This window comes from Penicillium cataractarum, assembly GCF_028827025.1.
Source record: "Penicillium cataractarum strain IBT 29864 chromosome Unknown utg000002l, whole genome shotgun sequence".
NCBI classification, from domain to species: Eukaryota; Fungi; Ascomycota; class Eurotiomycetes; order Eurotiales; family Aspergillaceae; genus Penicillium; species Penicillium cataractarum.
The window spans coordinates 6716343-6729589 of record NW_026622738.1 but is presented as its reverse complement, the minus strand read 5'-3'; the positions used below and the strand labels follow the sequence as shown (position 1 = coordinate 6729589).

General features: G+C 50.9%; 4 protein-coding genes across 4 annotated transcripts; 2 read left to right on the top strand and 2 right to left on the bottom strand.

Annotated features, from left to right (window-relative positions):
* Positions 1–296: 296 nt before the first annotated feature.
* On the top strand, positions 297–2087 carry N7496_004455 (uncharacterized protein; the record flags this gene model as incomplete). Its single annotated transcript, XM_056697386.1, has 2 exons — positions 297–328; positions 380–2087. 2 exons carry the CDS (start codon positions 297–299, stop codon positions 2085–2087), a joined length of 1740 nt encoding a protein of 579 aa, XP_056559598.1.
* A 1917-nt stretch (positions 2088–4004) lies between these two features.
* On the top strand, positions 4005–6791 carry N7496_004454 (uncharacterized protein; the record flags this gene model as incomplete). Its single annotated transcript, XM_056697385.1, has 5 exons — positions 4005–4013; positions 4083–4608; positions 4659–5567; positions 5623–6021; positions 6073–6791. 5 exons carry the CDS (start codon positions 4005–4007, stop codon positions 6789–6791), a joined length of 2562 nt encoding a protein of 853 aa, XP_056559597.1.
* Positions 6792–7055: 264 nt separating this feature from the next.
* Positions 7056–9400, bottom strand: N7496_004453 (putative extracellular endoglucanase; the record flags this gene model as incomplete). Its single annotated transcript, XM_056697384.1, has 8 exons — positions 7056–7217; positions 7280–8084; positions 8136–8157; positions 8211–8561; positions 8616–8747; positions 8800–9153; positions 9204–9272; positions 9325–9400. 8 exons carry the CDS (start codon positions 9398–9400, stop codon positions 7056–7058), a joined length of 1971 nt encoding a protein of 656 aa, XP_056559596.1.
* An 884-nt stretch (positions 9401–10284) lies between these two features.
* Positions 10285–13003, bottom strand: N7496_004452 (MINDY family deubiquitinase; the record flags this gene model as incomplete). The annotated part of the gene is made up of 4 exons (XM_056697383.1): positions 10285–11376; positions 11433–11808; positions 11829–12375; positions 12427–13003. 4 exons carry the CDS (start codon positions 13001–13003, stop codon positions 10285–10287), a joined length of 2592 nt encoding a protein of 863 aa, XP_056559595.1.
* Between the last annotated feature and the right edge of the window lie 244 nt (positions 13004–13247).

Sequence of the window (13247 nt, the reverse complement as noted above, 5' to 3'; positions counted from 1 at the left end):
AGTTTTCTTTCCAACGTTTTAGCATTTTCATGTCTTTTGGAATCATAGACTCTCTTCTGCGCTTCACTTCTCGTGGCTCTCTTGCCAGTACATCCTTGTCATCGGGGACCCCGCACTATCGCCGAGGCGAAGCGGCACCTCCGATGATGCTGTGGATCTGCCAGCTTGTTCTTCTCTTCTACATTATCTCGTATGCTTACTAGTACGTGCCGTCAATAATAACCTTTGATAAACTTGTTGCATGGTTGCTGATTAATTTGGTTTCTTGAAATTGTTCTCACCTACAGCCATTCATCATGTCGGTAGCATTCTTGGCCGATCCCATAGAGTAAGTGATTGGCGACTTCAATGTGTATTTAGATGGACTAATTCGTGGAAGGTCGAATATATCAGTCAAGGATCTGCAGAATGCAGCTACTAAGCTCGGTATTAAGATTCCAGACGGCCAAGAGACGGAGGCTTACTTGCACTTGCTCCAGTCGGTCGAGGCCGTGATGAGACGCATCCAGAGCAGCAACGACTACATTCACCCTGTACTATCCCCTGTGGCAACGAAAACTCCACGTACCTATTGGGAGCCTCCAAAGGAAGAAAATCCTTTGAATGCTTGGAGATTTCGTTGCGAATTTATCGCGGCAAACCCGGTCAGCAACTTACTCCGTGGAAAAACTATAGTTATCAAAGACAATATCTCAGTTGGTGGCCTACCAACCACCGTAGGCACATTTACCGAGTTGCTTTGCAAGGATGGCCAGCTTCCATTATCTCCCATTGATGCATCCGTGGTTTCGCGAATCCTTTCAGCGGGTGCAACGATCAAAGGGTCCTCCACTTGCGAGAACTATTGTGCCTCCCCACTCTCGTTCAGCGCTGCCAGTGGTCCTGTGCATAATGTCTTGGCTCCTGGCTATACTTCTGGTGGAAGTAGCAGTGGATCCGCTGCTCTTGTTGCAGCGACAGTCAGACGCCGTGAGACTGGTCACTCTTTTGAAGAAACGGTCGATATTGCGATTGGTGGGGATCAAGCTGGTTCGGTCCGGAATCCAGCGTCCTATAGTGGTATTTATGGTCTGAAGCCCACATTTGGTCTCGTGCCCTATACCGGTGCGGTCTCGTTGGCACCCATGATTGATCATTTGGGACCCCTTGCGGCTAACCTCGAAGATATCGCCTTGTTGCTGCAAGTGATGGCTGGATATGATGGAATTGATCCACGAATGACCCCGGAATCTCCACTACAAGCTCAAGTGGAAGACTACCCCAAAGTTCTGGCGGAGTTTCGGAACCGCGACCTGAAAGATGGAGATAGGATTGGCACTGGGATGAAGATTGGGTTGTTGACGGAGTCATTCGACGTCCCGGGTCTATCCCAAGAAGTTCGCGAGACAGTGCTGCGATCTGCCCGGTCATTCTTTGCCGCCGCAGGAGCAGAATTGATAGAGATATCCGTTCCTCTGCACAGCGAAGGCAGCCTCATCTGGACTGCCGCCACGAGAACGCACATGTCTGAATGGGCCTGCCAGGGTAAGACGTCTGGACATTTGTCTTTCCTACCACCACATATCCAAGCCCAATGGCCACCCGACCAGCGAATGTATGAGCTGCTCACCGCGACCAACCCGGCAGTAATAAATGTCATGCTCTCTGGACCATTTCTTCAGGAACACTTCGGTCCCAGCGTTGAAGCCAAGGCGCACCGCAAAGTATTTGAGCTTCGAGCAGCCTACGATCACGCATTGACACAAGTTGACATCCTGGTGACTCCATGCGCTCCCACCGTTGCGATGCCTCATCCCAAGATGCAGGCTGATGGCGATGGGCCCGAGTCAACCATCATGGAGAAGCTCTCGGCCGCCGTGGGGGTGACTACGAACACGGCACCGTTTAATGTCACTGGACACCCTGCAATGAGTGTGCCTTGTGGGTTTGGCCGTGCAGAGAGTCTTCCAAATCAACCTGAGCTCCAATTGCCAATAGGGATGCAACTTGTTGGCCGACGCTGGGAGGATGCGATGTTGTTGAAAGCTGCGGCTGTTTTTGAAGCAGGCCGATCGATTGTATCAGCGCCCCCTGGGTTAGGAAGATGAGTACAAGTATCTTTCGGAAGGTCCTTTGAGATATCTTTCTGAATAGCCTGCATAATATCTCTCGATCTAAGTAGGTAACGTATTTCAAAGCATGAGTAATAAGATGGATTTGAAGTTTAGCCACATGTACTCTGTAGATGACCGGATTGAACACTATGTATTATTTATGCCAGAAATCCAAGGCCCCCGGGGGTGCGAGCGAGAATAGATAGATCAAATTCAACGCACCATTTTCTGGAGTTTGCATATAAAATTACAAGCGTCATAGTTCGTGGTGGAACACGTGCGTAGGCCTAATGTTTCAACTTTCTGCACTCGAACCAGATCCACGGCAAAGAGATGATGAGCCTCCTCGAATGTATGGAAAGACCGTGGCCCACTGCATGCGACCGGATCGAGTACGACGCGAAGACGTTCATGCGGGTTCCTTCCCAGTCGTCGCGTCCATCCGGCAATCAAACCGACTAAGACTTTTGTCTTTGTTCCCACCTGCTTGCAGATCATGCCACGCCACTCACCTCCAGGTCGATCCCTCGTCGTTACACATTTACGTGGATACAGCAGGAAACCCGGTCGAGTTTATGACTCCATGGGAAACAAATCTGGTCGAGAAGCATTGAATCCGCGCTCAGACCTATGAGAATCTGGATCTATCAGCCACCAACCATCTGGAGTGCCAGGTCCAAAACTCCAGAGTCCAGACAGATGCCAGAATGCGCCCCCCAGTCTGCCACAAACATGGGTCGGCACTCCGTCGTCTCCATCCGCCGCGGTCTCGCTGGAGAGTAGTGCTGCATCCGCGCCCGCCGTCTGAAAGCAATAGAAATGTGCGCCCCTTGCGTCTGGCTGGCCAAGGAGTCAACCGCTGTCAAACTACGGTGGGAAGGCCAAAGAAAAATGGATCAACACTCATGACGCCGTCAAGAAACTTTCCCACTCATTGAGTCAGCCCTAGTGAGGGGCTGGATGGGGGGAGAAAGATAGCGCGTGTGTTACACAAGCAACGAGTGTTGTCTGACCCGTGCGGGATGAGCAATTACATTCGAGATTGGAACAACGATTGGCTTTCCATCACCGCTGGCTATGCCCACCTCTATACCGCCCTGCAGCCCACGCATACTTTGACCAGTGCCCATCAAGACGTTGCAGTACCCTCCAGCATGCCAACGTGTGTCACCCGAGGTCAATTGGTCCGCAGCCTAGCGAGGGCACTTAGTCGAAAGCACGGGCTGCACCTTTCAGATGCCAAATCCTAGTTCCAGACTTGGCGTCCATGCGTTCAGGGGAGCCGGGGGGAGAGACAGAGGCCCCCCATCGATCCACCGAATCGCGATCGTCGTGCGTCTCGGTTCGATAGTTTGGTTTCCTTCGGGGACCCACCGGGGGGATTTCGCGGCTCTCGTTGCTTTTGCTCTCCGCGAGGGTTATAGCGCCTCATTTCCAGGTACCGGGTCATTGGCATTGATCATGTAGGGCTGAACTGACAGCAAAAGAAAAAAGAAGCACCTATCGAGTCGCTGGAACGAAATGTGAGTCTGCCTGGACAATGCAGCGCAGTGCGTCGGACCCGATGATGTGCGGCGCACAAAACTATGGGGATCGACAAACTATCGCCTTCCGAAGATTTGGGAAAATGCGACGCACCTATCAGCGATCGCCGACGCGTGAAGCCGAACTATGTCCACTCCCCTTGAAAGGTGACAGGTCCAAAAGGCGGGACCAGGAAGACAATTGAATGTCGAGAGGGGCGGGCCGTCATGCTTTGTGACGGAGAAATTATGGATCATGGTCACTCTTTTTTTTCTTATCTTCTTTTGGACCAGATCCGCCGTCAATATTTGATTAGTGTTTCCCCCCCCCCATCTCCTGTCATCACCACTCCCGAGAGGGTGATCAGGCACAGGGCACCTATTCAGAATGTCGATTGTATGTGACCATATCCACCGATAACCTCAAAACAAGGATGGAGCTGATCGTTGAATCCACCGCGAACAGGACCCAAATAACGATCCGAATGTCGGATCCTCTCGAGGCGATGCCTCGACGACATCGAGCGAAATTGCGAGCAGTCTTACTGGCGGAGGCGGCTCTTCAGCCTCGGCCTTGATGATGACCTTGCTGCCAGCTTTAATATATGCAGCATTCTGGTTCGGACTCTTTCTTATCTTTCGCCGAACACAGCGCCGCTGGTACGCTCCCAGATCCCACCTGCCCGACATTCACGAACATCAACGGAGTCCGGAATTACCTTCGGGTTGGGTCAACTGGTTCGGCACATTCTTGAAGATTGAAGACAACCATGTGATGCATCACTCGTCGCTCGACGGTTATCTCTTTCTACGATTCTTGCGCGTCTTGTGCGCGATATGTGCCTTTGGTTGTTTGATAACCTGGCCGATCCTTCTACCGATACACGCGACGGGTGGAAATGGGAACGATCAGCTGGACCTCTTAAGCTTCAGCAATGTCGCAAACCCAACCAAGTATTACGCCAATACCGTCGTGGCATTAATCTACTTCAGTAAGTACTCGAATTTCGCGTTAAAAGGAGCTTTCCTAATTTCAGGCTAGCGTTCGTGTTCTACGTTATTACTCGTGAAAGTCTCTACTACGCAAATCTGCGCCAGGCATACCTCAACTCCCCCGCCTACGCTACTCGAATCTCCTCCAGGACTGTACTGTTCATGTCCGTACCCGACGCGTATAAGAATGAAACAAAATTGCGACAGGTATTTGGCGACACCATTACTCGCATCTGGATCACATCAGACTGCAAGAAACTCGCCAAGCTGGTCGATGAGCGTGACAAATTAGCCTGCAAGTTGGAAACCGCAGAGACCAAACTCATTCGGCGATCGAATAAAGTCCGTCAAAATGCTATGAAGAACGGCGAGTTCGCTTCAGACACATGCCTCGACTGCGAGTCGAGCAACCCAGGATGGTCCCATAAAGTTAAACGTCCAACGCACCGTCTGAGATTCCTGTTCGGTCAGAAAGTCGATTCAATTCGGTGGTACCGCCAACAGCTTGTCAAAGTCACGAAAGAAGTCGAGGTCCTCCAGAGGACGCATCAGGATGGCGATGCTAAGAAGCTCTCGGCAATGTTTGTGGAGTTCGGTTCGCAGTCCGATGCTCAGATCGCTTTACAAACCCTCTCACACCACCAGCCATTCCACATGACCCCCCGCTTCATCGGTGTGGCCCCAGGTGATGTTGTCTGGTCAGCTCTGAACTTGAGCTGGTGGCAGCGTATTGTCCGAAAGTTTGCCGTCAAAGGAGGCCTCGCAGCAATGGTCGTCTTTTGGTCGTTCCCAGCCGCCCTTGTTGGAACCATCTCGAACATCACCTATCTGTCTAAGATTATTCCTCCTTTGAAGTTCATCCTTAAACTTCCTGATTTTGTCAAGGGCGCGATCGAGGGCCTGCTTCCATCTGCTGCACTTGTGGCACTGATGTCACTGGTTCCGATTATTTGTCGAAGTAAGTGTTACGCTACCATCGGTATTTGTAGATTTATGCTAACTTTATCGCAAAGTCTGTGCTCGCCGTGCTGGAGTGCCATCCTTGGCTCGAGTCGAGCTCTTCACCCAGAGCGCTCACTTCGTCTTCCAAGTCGTACAAGTCTTCTTGGTGACAACCTTGACCTCCGCTGCGTCTGCTGCTACAGCCCAGATTATCAAGGACCCTCTTTCTACAAAGGACCTGTTGGCTCAGAATCTGCCCAAAGCCACCAATTTCTACATTTCCTACTTTTTGCTTCAGGGTCTGAGTATGAGCTCCATGGCTCTTGTTCAGATTGTCAGCGCTCTATTGTTCAAATTTGTGACTACCTTCTTCGCCTATTCTCCGCGTCGTCTGTTCCAACGATGGGCGGAGCTGGGTAGTCTCAGCTGGGGCAACGTTTTCCCTGTTTTCACAAACATGGGTGTGATCGGTAAGATATCTCTACTCCCCTGCTTACCTGCACTGTCTAACTTTCATCCAGCCTTGACATACTCTTGTATCTCACCCCTGATTCTTGGCTTTGCCTTCGTTGGCTTGTATCTTGTATATCAAGCGTATCGATACAACTTCCTGTTTGTTTATGACATCAAGATCGACACCAAGGGCCTGGTATATCCACGCGCACTTCAACACTTGTTGACCGGCATCTACCTGGCTGAGATCTGTATGATCGGTCTTTTCGCAATCAAGGCCGCGATTGGGCCCGTGATTATCATGGTTCTCTATACAATTGCCACCATCCTGTCACACCTATCTCTCAACGAAGCCCTGGCCCCGCTCAACACGTTCCTCCCGCGCTCTCTAGACGCAGAAGAAGACCTCCTTCAAGAGAAAGAGGACGCCGTGGCCGAAATCAACGAACAACGTCGCTCACGCGTCATGGCCTTCTGGTCTTGGTTCCATCCAAATGTCTACAACGACTACGCCGCTCTCCGTCGGAAGGTGCGCAAGAATGTCGCCCCTGTCGAATACACCGAAGAAGAACTTCGCACCGCATACTTTGAGCCGTGCGTCGCTTCTCCACCTCCAACACTCTGGATCCCACGCGATAAGTGGGGTTTCAGCCGACACGAAGTTTTGGAGACCGATCCGAACATTAATATCACGGATGAGGGTGCCCACTTGAATGAGAAGAACAAGATTGTTTGGGACAAATACGACCCCGGACTTCCATTGAGAGAGTTGAAGACGTTGTATTAATTAGTTTTGCTATTTTTTTTATCCTTTAGCTTTCTTGTCTGGCTTCTGCCACAAGAACGATGATGCAACGATTATCTAGGTGGACTTTTTTGGTGGTTTGTACAGTACTATATTTTGGCGTGACTATAGTTGGCTTATTTGGGGTTTTTGGAGCAAGCGATCTACCGGGACTTACGGCGTTAATAGGGCGATATCAGGATATAGCAAGTCCAATCAATTGATAAATGAATAATTCTCGACACAGACACTTTCGCATAGAGTAAACTAGACGGTCAAGGTGAAGTTGACAGAGTTGACGCCACCTTCAACCCGCGGGTAGAACTCGAATGTAAACACAGTAGACACTCCAGCTGAAATCACCGAGCTGATCGCAGAAGAAGTGATAATAACGTGGGATGAATCCCAGTTATACTGGCTGCTGTAGGTCTGCGATGGTTGACGAAAATGTAAGTGCGAATTCTAGCAAGTAGAGCGAGTTTCAAGCTTACCGTTCTAGCCTGCTGCAACGGGCCTAGATACACTGTCCAGTCATCCACCAGGTATACTCCGCTGGTAGTCAATGCCTTGACAGCTGCAATCTCGGGGAGACCACCCCAAGTAACGGGGATGCTGAGATCGGCACCAGAAACTGAAGAAGCAACCGCAGAGGTCGACGAAAGAGTGGGCGCCTTCCACTGAACAAGCTGGACAACTGGCGATGACTGGCCACCCGAGAAGGTCAGTGTGAGATTAGCAATGATGCCAGGCGCAGTCGTCGAGGTAATATGCTTGGAAAGATAGGAAGCAGTGAAAGTAATGTTAGCGCCCGAGACGGAGTAGTCTGTGCCGGATGTCAGAGTCGAACCAGTCGAGTCGCTGATCGAAGTAAGTGTGTTCCCATTGAAGATAAATGGAAGACTCTGTGCCACCACGTTAGTTCCGTATTGGTGGAAGATATAAGCTGAAGACCACTGAGAGGTTGCAGATGCATCCTCGGAGCTATCTGGTAAGCTGTTTGCCGAAGTAGCTGTTGACTTTGTGATCATCGAGATGGAATTGGGATCTCTCCAGGTGCCTGCATTTCGGTCTAGATGATCCAGGCCATTGTCCCAAAGAACGCAGGCAAAGTTGAGGCTACGAGCTGAACGGATTAGATAGTCCACATACTTCCAGCGGCCAGCTGGCTCGGTGTTTGTTGGTGAAGCATCGTATTCGCCGATTAGGATGGGGACGTCTGTGAAGTTGTTGCGTATCAATGTGAAGTCTGACAGCACGGTGGCCTTCTCAGTGTCTGATCCCCAGATAGTCTTGCCCCTAGAAGGTGTCAGCTCAATATCTGGCTTGTAAATTTACCAGCAGACTTACCATGCGCTGAAGATGAAATCATCTGTGTCGTGTTAGTGCATGTGTTCAAATCTTCAAATTTTGGATTGTACTTACAAGGACTATAGTAGTGGAACTGAATAGCGTACGGGTTCGAGAACCCAGTCGGTGCAACAAACCACTCTGAAGTCTTGACACTATCTTCGCCACCTCCAACAAGAGTCACAACTCTCTGAGGATTGAAGCCACCCGCATCATTGATGGCCTGAAGGAAGATCTGGTTGAGCTTGTTGATCTCAGCAGCATCAGTTGCAGTATTGCAAGGAGGCTCGTTAATCGGCTCAAAGGCAACGAGACTCGACTTGCAGGCCAACTTAGTTCCAACCTGATACCACAATCGGTAGAATTTCTCTTCAATCATGGTCAAGTTGGCACCGGAGGCAGTCACATCGGCCCAGATCCAAGAATCTAATCGTTTATAAGCTACCCGAAGAAAAGAGGGTGAATAGGGGACGGGCTTACCATGGTGAGCATCCACAATGGCATATAGACCCAATGAAGTGACCATATCGACTACTTCAGAAACTCGAGCGAGCCAAGTTGGGTCAATAGTCCAGTCTGGAGAGCTGCCAGTGAAGTGGTACGCGTAGGTAACTGCATTCCGTCAATATCTAGATCAAATCCGATATGCTGCAGGACAACGTACCCGGAATGCGAACACTCTTAAAGCCAGCGTTTTGCACATCGCTGAAAGTAGAGGCCACAACTGGTGCATTATTCCAGGAACCCTCATCTGGGGTTGCGTCGAGAGTATTTCCGAGATTCCAACCGGGATGGAGCTTCGCAACAAAGTCGGATGCCGAAATTGCACTGAATGTCCCAGTGCAAGTGGCCGCTCCAGTAGAAGTGGAGGTTTGAGTCGCTGTCTGAGAAGTAGTCGTCTTCAGCGTAGTTGATGTTGAACTCGAGCTAGAAGTTGTAGTAGTAGTCGTCGTGACAGACGTCTTTGACGTGGTTGTCGTGCTGGTCGTTGCAGTTCCAGGAACACACTGGTAATAATCTACAGATTCATGAGAGAAGTACATATCAAATCTTCTGGTTCATGCTTACAAGGATTCTGCGAGGCACAATAATAGCCCGATGTGCATGTCGTGCTTCCAGAGTAGCCAGTACCACCACCTGTTCTAGAATCAGCAGCTGATTTAGAGTTGAACAAATAACTTTGACCTACATTGCCCGTAGCCTGCTACCTGGGCGTGGGCAGACCCAAATAATGCCGCAATGGCTATCACACACAGGCGATGCATGGCCAACTTTTGCGCAGCAGCGTAATAACTAATCAAAAGTCTCGATTGTAATCCGCACCAAAGCTCACAAATAGCGATGCAGTTCCCGCGCCTTTATAGCTCCTTGTCTAAGATTGCAGAGACGGGGTGGCTTGTATACATCCGCCGGGTATTAGGCTAATAACAATAGGGATAAGGGCTCGCCTCCGCTTATAGTTCATTTAATATACAGCTATATTCTTCGGCTAGTTAAGGAGTGAAATCCGGGGGCGCTAGTACAATTAGCTTGGTCCCTGATAGTTTACGAGCAAATGACCCAGAAGAATCCAAGTGACATTACTGTGAGTATCAATTATGCCCTGACGGCCGTGTAGATCATACAGTTGGTCTCGGTAGGCATCATAATAATTAAGGCCCAAGAGAAAAAGGTCTAAATAGGAGCCAGTGGCTTGGTTAGGCATGAGACACTGGAGCGGCGAAAATCCTCCAATGAAACCGCCGATTGCATTCCCCCTTCATTTCCCAAATCGGACTAAATCGCCGTGACGAAACGCCCTTATTCCCTGCAGGACATTAAGGAATCTGCAGACGGTGTGATTTCCCCGCTTTTCCACTTCTGCGGGCCTTCATCTCCGTTCTTCGCCAGGCACGCTACGCGGAGACGGTCCGTGTTGGTTTCTACGATGCCGTGGAGAAATAAGAAGTGTTATAGTGCGAAGACATGACAATCCTAGGATATGCGAAAGCCACATTTTGTGCTGAACATGCTGCATTTCGTCTATAGGTACATCTCGTTGCCATTTCTTCGTTACGGTCATTCGTAATTGCATCATCGTAGCCATGTACGGAAAGGGGGGTGTAGAAAAAGGGAAGCAAAAATACACGCTTGCTCGAAGATCAGCCATTCACATCATGATGCAATCTTTGTTTCTATTCCGATCATTGCTGTACCGGTTCGTATTCATTGCCGGCTGCGAGTATCGATTCCGTGAGTTCCGGTTGTTCGCCGTGTACGGATCGATTTGAATGTCATCAAAAGTGGGCCTTCTATCAGGAGGCGAATATCGCGGGCCGCCAGCTGCTTGTTCGTAGGGAGGGGGAGGTGCATTGGGGTCATCAGCGGCCGCATTGACTTGCGGTGGTCGAGTTCTCAGACCGGTGCTAGAGCTTCGAGCAGGCGGATTGTCCATGCGAGCTGCAGGTTCGGTCGAGCGAACGGGTACTGAGTTGCGGTTGGCACGGCCAGTGCCATTTCCAGCGCCACTATCACCGTTCTGTTGGCTTTCGTTACGTTCTCGCTGTTCCTCTTCTTGGAATTGAAGTGAGAGGGCGTAGGCGTAATCTGCATCACTCTGTTCTTGCGGTGTCAACGGTCCTTGAGTGGCCTCGTTGTTGGATGGTGCATCAGGAGCTGCAGCACTCGAAGTGCGTGGACCAGCCGGACTAGTTGGGCCCGCCGAGCTGGAGGGACCGTGGCCAACAGCACGGAAGTCGCCTGCTAGGAATTCCGAGTTGAAGCCAGTCACGTCGACCAGGGATTCCCACACGACCTCTGCATGGTTTGCGTAGCCTGCATCGGTTACCAGGGTGAAGAGCTGGTGGGATTGGGGGTGTTTGTATAGAGTCGAGAAGTGATCGTTGCGGAACAGAATAGAGACAGATCCTGGGGCCAACCGTGTCGATAGCTGTGTCAAGCCGAATGGGCTTAACTGGGTTGCGTTCTCAATGTCCACGAAATTTTGAATAGCCTGAATGTCTGCCATGTTTTGCTCTTCCTCTGGGGTCAAAGACTCCCCTCGCATGATGCGATCTTCAATATCCTGCTTGCGAAAAGGTAATAGTTGGACATCCTCGTGAAACTGAGCGATTCGAGTCATGGCGATATGTTCGGGGCTTGACCACGAGGCGAGCCAGCCGTGAATGAGAGGTACACCGAATGTGCTGTACGAGCGAAGGTCTGGGGTTTGAAGGAAAGTACCAAGAGATTCCACGGTTTCCTACTTCTATATTAGCCTTTCAGTCGTCTTAGTAGTTATTGAGTTGTTTGGCTTACCAATGTCAAACGTGGATTCACATTCATGCCAGTATGCAGCATAGTGAGAAATTGCGTGAGTGCCTCAATGTCTGGAAATTCCTCATCTGGGCCCAGACAAGTAGTCAGCTCTTCGAATAGAGCCTCGATCAATAGTCCCAGTGAGATTTGCTCGCGAGTTTTCAATGCTCTGACAATGGGCGGCTGTGAATTTGGATCGGCGCGCAAAACGAGGGCGTTGATAAGAGCAAGCAGAGGGCACGGTCCATTTTTGTTCTGTACCAGGATCGGCGACTGTAGTAAAGATCCCTCTCGATTGGTCCAATTAATTTGGCGGATCGAGTAGGTCTCCGCTCGCTGCTCCTTTTGCCGTGCTGCCTCAGCGGGAGAAAGGTTTCTGCTCGGCAATGGTGGAACTCTTTCGTGCGCAACGTCCCTGGCCGGTAGTGGAGGGACTCCTCCCCCGGTGGTACTTGGGAGTCCAACTGTGACTTTTCGCCTTTCCCTCCAGTCTCCTCTGAGTACATGGATGAGTTGCCCTGCTGAGATCCCATTTCCACTCCCAGTGCGCCGCTCGGGATTTCCAAATCAATCAATTCATGTGACGTTGCAGATGTTGCAGTGGAAATCATAGAAGGGGTGTTGATACCCGCATCTGAGCCAAGTCTACCCTCTGCATATGGCGGTTGTAGTCCATAAGAGTCCACCGGATCGTTAGAGGACTGTACCACTACGGGTGGTGCGTAGGGGCTGATTTGACCACCCTGAAGATAGATTTCTTGCGCCGCCGATATCTTGATCGAATGTTGTGAACCCCACGGGGATGGGTCGTGGGGCGGGTCCACCGAGATCGGGTGGGCAGTTCCGCCGGCGTGAGGAGGTTCGTGATCAGCCCACGGAGACTCTTGTTGCTCCGAAGAGTCCAGCAAGGAGAGGCGAGCAGTCATAGGAATGTATCCTTCGGCTATAATCTGTCAGCATGCTCGTGGAAGGGGAGAGGGCAAGGCGATCGTACTTTGACTGAGAGGGTCACTACTGGCTGTAGTATGCGAATGGCGATCGTTCCAATCATTGGAATCTGACGAATTCTGGCGCACATTGGCGGTCCGTGGCTTCAAGAATGGGTTGTTTGACTGGAGTGGCACGGGAATCTCTCCAGTTGAGCCATTGTGACCTGGGGGGGCTGGCTGTGCTGCTTGGTGCCAGCCATTCTCCGTCGCATGTGAGCCCGCCTGCAAAGGCAATGGGATCCATTGTCCACCACTTTCAGCATCTATGGGATAGGATGACTGTGCTTGTGTGGCTGGGTACTCATACTTGGCCGGGTCTCCAAAACTCTCGGTCCAAGGATTTGGCGGGTGGCTGGCCGGAGAGCCAACCGGGGACCTCTGAGCTTCTTCGAGCGGCATCAGGTCGAATGCCGGGGAGGTATTGAGGTCGGGAGAGTAGATAGAGTCCTCGGAGGGAGCTCGATTCAGGCGGGCCCGGTGCTTCGAAGGAGAGTATTTCGAGGGAGATGTCGGGGAAGCTGAACGAGCATTCCACTTATTAAGGTTCTCCAAACGTGGCGGGGGAGGCTTTCGGAGCACCATGAAGGAGTATAATAATGAGAAGGGAGGGATGGAGGACTATGTTGGTATCCTGGTAGAGATAAATGTATGTAAAGGATGTGTCGTCGTGGCAATTCGAACCCCAAGAGAGTTACCAGGCAACAAGGGTTCCGAAGCTCTGCCGATGCCAAAAATAAAGACACGTGCAAGTCACGGGCAGATCATCCATTTAGAATTGGGATGAAAACTGCCTTGCGCGAGAGGAGTCGACAGAGGAGGAGGCTGA